Source organism: Copidosoma floridanum, unplaced genomic scaffold (genome assembly GCF_036245765.1).
Source record: "Copidosoma floridanum isolate Cflo_tuat_1 unplaced genomic scaffold, Cflo_Japanese_pri ptg000014l, whole genome shotgun sequence".
In the NCBI taxonomy this organism is placed as follows: Eukaryota; Metazoa; Arthropoda; class Insecta; order Hymenoptera; family Encyrtidae; genus Copidosoma; species Copidosoma floridanum.
The window spans coordinates 5,660,992-5,666,233 of NW_028321891.1; the positions used below are offsets into that span (position 1 = coordinate 5,660,992).

At 43.8% G+C, this 5,242-nt stretch overlaps 1 protein-coding gene across 2 annotated transcripts; it reads right to left on the minus strand.

Moving 5' to 3' along the window:
* Positions 1–664: 664 nt before the first annotated feature.
* Positions 665–3,643, minus strand: LOC106641088 (actin-binding Rho-activating protein). Of its 2 annotated transcripts, none has more exons than XM_014355324.2 (4): positions 3,363–3,643; positions 1,227–1,357; positions 888–1,137; positions 665–796 (listed from the first exon to the last, which is right to left on the minus strand). In XM_014355324.2, exons 1-4 carry the CDS (start codon positions 3,378–3,380, stop codon positions 686–688), a joined length of 510 nt encoding a protein of 169 aa, XP_014210810.1. In that variant the 5' UTR covers positions 3,381–3,643; the 3' UTR covers positions 665–685. The 2 variants fall into 2 exon arrangements, with proteins under 2 accessions (XP_014210810.1, XP_014210811.1); XM_014355325.2 differs by lacking the exon at positions 3,363–3,643 and adding an exon at positions 1,454–1,561.
* Between the last annotated feature and the right edge of the window lie 1,599 nt (positions 3,644–5,242).

Here is a 5,242-nt window from a genome sequence, read left to right on the forward strand (position 1 = left end):
ACCTATACTGTTGTACTGCGAATAAATATTGCGCCAACAATGCCGATATCGTGTAATAAAAAAAAATCATAATAATAATAATGAATGAAAAAACCTAATAGCATGTCTTCGATGATAATGAAATGAGCTATTGCGTCACTAAACATGCTCGTTGTAAAGTAATTGTATATACATATGAAATACAAATTATATGCATCTTGAAAAAAAAAAAAAAAAAAAATGGATTTCTTCATTTACATTTTTTTAAAAATAATAATTCCCGTTGACAACACCAAAATGGATCGACAAGGTAAGAGAAAAAAAAAAACATGACAATCAACGTTTTATAGAAACATTTATTCTTACGAGCTACGTGCTTTATCACATTGTTCATCTTCTCGCTCAATCGACAAGTGCACACCAACCGCGACACTATTTACAAAAATGTACCTAATCCACCGCACATTTTATTATTATTGTTATTCTACAAGTACAATCAACGTCGATCAGACCAACCACTCAAGTTCTGTTGACACATAAAAATTGACATTTACACCTACCATACACGGTACAAGATACGATTATTTAAAAAAAATATACATCATCCTCGATCGTCCTGTTGTAAAACTCCCGCTTATACTACAGGACCTCCGCGTTTCCCAAAGAAAGTGGGAAGAAAGCGGGATGTGAAAAAAAATAGCCGATGCTAGTGAGCTTTTGGAATTTCACTGGACATCTGCTCGAGCTTCTGCCGGAACTCCCGCCTGATCTCCTCGATCGGCCTGATGAGGAATATCGGCACGTTGTCGTCCCTCCTCTGACGGAAAAACAAAACTCGTGAGTCTCTCGAACAAAAACAAAAAAAAAATAACTGCACTCGCAAGCTCAAATGAAAAAAAGCTCCCCACCTGAAACAAGCACTCGCCCTCGAAGTCGACGAGCTTGTGCTTGCGGGCCCTAAGCAGCAGGCCGACGAGCTTGTCGTTTATGTGGACGTAGATGTTGAAGAGGTCGCCGAAGGTGATGCCCATGATGTCTGGCTGGTCGCGGCAGGGCGTGCCGTTCTGGTGGATGACGTCGCACAGCTCGATCATCTCCTTGAAGACGTGAGCCGAGGCCTTGCGACCGCGAATGTCCGACAACGAGCCCGCCGCTGGCCTGTACATAAACGACAGTTGCTTGTTTTTTTTGTTTCTTTTTTTTTGTCATTTTTTTTTAGATATAATTTTCAATGGATGGGCTCTCACCGTCCGTACTCCTCTTTCGAAAAGGTCGGCTTCGGGAGGTTCAGCCCCGACGAGAAGGGATTTTTGCTCTGGCTGCTGATGTGCTTGGCCGCGTGCTGATCGAACATGGCGACTTTGTCACCGAGCGACTCCTGCAATTGGAAGAAAACGTAAAATTATTACTCCAACTTTTTCCCAAAAAAATAAAAATCAAAGCATCCCCCCCTTTGGTTCCGACGTGAGCTTACACGAGTCTCGGAGTGTCAAGTTCGAGTTGTGTGGTGGTCGACCGTGCGGTGTCTCGCGAGCTTAGCTACTGGTCGGGTCGTGCTTGCCGAGACACCACCGGGGCTTCGTAATCCCGCGCCCGAGACTCGTGTATATCTGTACGCTAAATCAAATCGCGCGAAAGATGCTCGATTTGCTAACACGTGCGCCGCTATATCTAACTCTCTGTCACCATTTCCTCCCAATTGGGACGTGCGGAATATTTTCAACGGAGGGTGAGCTTGCGGAAGGGGCTGGTTTTTTTTCTTTTTTTTTTTTTTTGGAAGTATATATAAGCCTGTGGGAGATTTTTTATTGAAATCGAAATCTTTAGGGGGAAGGAGTAACCATATTTCGATAGATTTATGCTTGATCTGATGATTTTTCAAACTATTGCGTAACGAGTTGTACTTGTGTGAACGTGTTTCCTGTGGTCTACTTTTTACTGCGCTCTAAAGGGATTATATAAAGAAAAAAAAAAAAAAAAAAAAAAAAGTATAGCATCATCCGACTCGACCTCGTTACCAGAGGTCAATCAATTAAAATAACGTCATTTTCGTGAAAACTGGCCAACACGCGCACCACTCGACGTGTACATACGACACGCGCTATAAAATTAATGACCGGATATCGGAGATGATTTCGTCACGTCGTTATACACCTTCGTACCGTTGGATCGCGCGTGAATTTTTCGTGCCAAAAATTCGCCGACTTATGTAATCGGCTTTTATTGCGCACTCCACTGCGCCTGTATACGTACACACTATTTATAATGAATGAAGTTGAATGTGAATGCATGTACATCAAGTTGAAACTGAAAAATCCATACCGAACGATTATCAACCGGTTCACTGGGAATGGCACCGTACCACCGTATATTTACTTTTTAATGAAACAACACTTGTGCTACTGGTAAAAATTGTTCGATTGTTTCGTTAGGTTTGGCGCGCACCGAATACAACTACTTTGGTGATACACATATAATTATAATCGGCGTATGTATAGGTACGTGTGTGCACTAATGCTTCTTGCGAAAGTTCCCGTATCGGCTCATTAGCTCGGCCGTTCTCGACATACCTGTGTACGTGCATATGTGTGCATAGGTATACATGTGTTATCGTGTTTGTATAAGTATGCATCGAAACATGTCAAAAGCGCAAACTCGTCCAAACGATGACGAATAGCCGGCCGAGACGTGACGGAGAGTTGGACGTTAACCAGAACGAGAGAGAGAGAGAGAGCTTGCGACCGTGGCCCTGGCCATAAGTGCCATAAATATGGCAGCCTGTCAAGCTGCCGGCGCGCCTCACGTCTCCGACACGTGATCGTCTGTACGCGAGTATACTCCTCGGGACGAGACAAAGAATGCGAGAGCTTTTTCGAGCTTTTTAACTCTACCGGCACTTTGGCTTCTCCCACTCATCCTTGTCAAATTTTGACAGTGATTTTTGTGTTTATTCTCGTTTCGAGGAAAATCTCTCTCTCTCCTCTCTCTCGAGCCACTCGGTCCGACTATTGTGGTCGGGTACGTTTTGCGCGCACATTCCGGACAGCCTTTCTATTGCTTTTGCCGCTAATTTTGCGAAAAAGAATTTCTGTACTCTGTGGCGTGACCGGGAATTCCACGTTTTTCGATTACCGATGAAAATAACTCCGAGCTATCCTGTCCAAAGATAAGTGGTTTTTGAAAATTCCAAGGGCCAGACTTTAATTTCGTACCGATGGGGTTGAATCTTTCGAGCTTGCAAGTTTGGAGGGGAGTACCGATATTGCAACGCTACAATGCCAAACGGATTCACCAGTGGAATAAAGTCCTTTAAAACTTGGAGTAAACAAAGTATGGTATGAACAAAATCGGGGTGTTTGAGACTCATACGTTTTAATACTCACGAGTAGTAGGGACGACATTTCTTCGACGTATATGGGTATATATCCAACCTCGTTTCACAAGCACAACCAAACGAGTGTACACGAGTAAAAAAAAAAAAGTACAAGAGCAACGGATGAAATCTTCTTTAGAAAAAACTCCACCCACGCAGTCCTTTCGATAAAAAATTCAACACGAACTGAACGACTGTATGTAAAATCTGTGCACTCAACTGCCGCGAAGCACTTTGGCCACCCTATAGAGCTTACAGCCTCGTCAGCGCGCGAGCCGTGAATAAACGGCTTCTGGAGCGCCACTCGGTCTTTTTATACGAGCAATAACCGTCGATAGCGCTCGTCCTCCCCCCCCCCCCCGCCGTTTTCGCCACTCGGCGGGTCGTCCACCGTCGCGTTCCTCGAGCGCCGCTTTTCGGCTTTTCGAGCCAATATTTCGGAGCCTCGCGTGCCAAACCGGAGACATCCCCCCCCACCCCCTGCATATTTGTAAAAGACGCGCAAAGCTCCCCGAGCGGATGTGTCCGTTATTCATCGGCTCATGAATCACTTTTTATGGTCTCTTTCGTTGCGCGGAAGGTCCTCGAGTCGAGCTTCCGTGCCACGTAGCGAAAAGCCCATCCATGAGGCCACCATGGCACATCGGGCCGCGGCCTCAGCTCGTCGAGATAAATCGGCCGGAACAAAGTGCTCGGCCCCGAAGAGGTTGCCGGGAAGAAGAGGATCGCGCGCTCTTGGGCGAGGGGCTAATTTTACGTGCCCATTATGATTCGAGCCCCGAGGAATCCCAGCACTGGTGTGTTACGCGTCTCGTGCGCCGTAAATATAGACTCACGCCCCCCTCCCCCCCCTTTTGACATTGGGGGATTTTTTGTTTACGTTTGGGTGATCTCCGGGGATCATCGTGTTGTTGGTGTAGGTCTCGGTTTCGCGATGGAGTCTTGAGATAACAAAATAGTTGTAGTTATTGTACATCCTTTTGAAACGGCAGAAAAACAATTGAGGTGGATTCTAAAAAAAATAAAAAAAATAAAAAATTAATCTCATGTGCAAATGTACCCACCACGTAATCTCTTCCCAACAACGTCTTGAACCCTCTTTTTCCATACGCTGGTCAACTCAACACCATACACTCTCACTCTACATCATCCCTATGCGGTGTACACATTGTTTTGTACGCGATGAATCGCTTATAAATTTTGAGTTTATTTTTTTATCAAAAATACTGATGACTTTTCTTTTCCTACGTGGGCTCTTTGTCTATTATTTGGATTGATAAAAAAACGTCCATGCTTGGGGCTTTAGAAAATCCAGATTTGTTAAGTGGCTCACGCATATAAATAGATAGTGTAGTTGATAGTGCACTGCAAACGATCAAAAATTATTGCTAAATGTGAAAAGCTTGTGTGTACGCCCGTAGGTGTACATACTTACAACTGTGTACAAGTCGTGCAAACTAAAAAATTTTCTTTTGTCGAGCAGACGTACGCGACAATGCGATAACGATGATTAATTTTTTAACGAGTTCTCAGGTATAGGTAATCGCTGCAAATAAACGGGTAGAAATAATAAAAAACCATTATGTGTATTCTCGTGAGTGTGAAAAAAAAAAAAACTTGCTTTTTTATTTATTAAATATACGAGAAATCGATGATGGAAAAAAAATCGTAATGAAAGCTATTCCACTTTGAAATTACGCAAAATTAAGTAGTACTTTTTTGTAAAATGTCCCACGCATGTGGCAAGTAACCCAATATCGGAAAGCTTCTTCGTCAGTTTGAACCCTTCACCCGTAAAAATCTCAGCCATAATTTTCACACGCGCCCCTTTCCGAGCAAATACGTTTGTACACCGGAAAAAGCTCAGCTCGTGCTCTCGGGAAAAATCGA

Coding starts and splice junctions, on each gene's coding strand:
- LOC106641088 (XM_014355324.2), bottom strand. Junction 1,138..1,226: donor TCGAAAGAGGAGTACGGACG/GTGAGAGCCCAT, acceptor GTTTATGTACAG/GCCAGCGGCGGGCTCGTTGT. Junction 797..887: donor AGGGCGAGTGCTTGTTTCAG/GTGGGGAGCTTT, acceptor TTTTTCCGTCAG/AGGAGGGACGACAACGTGCC.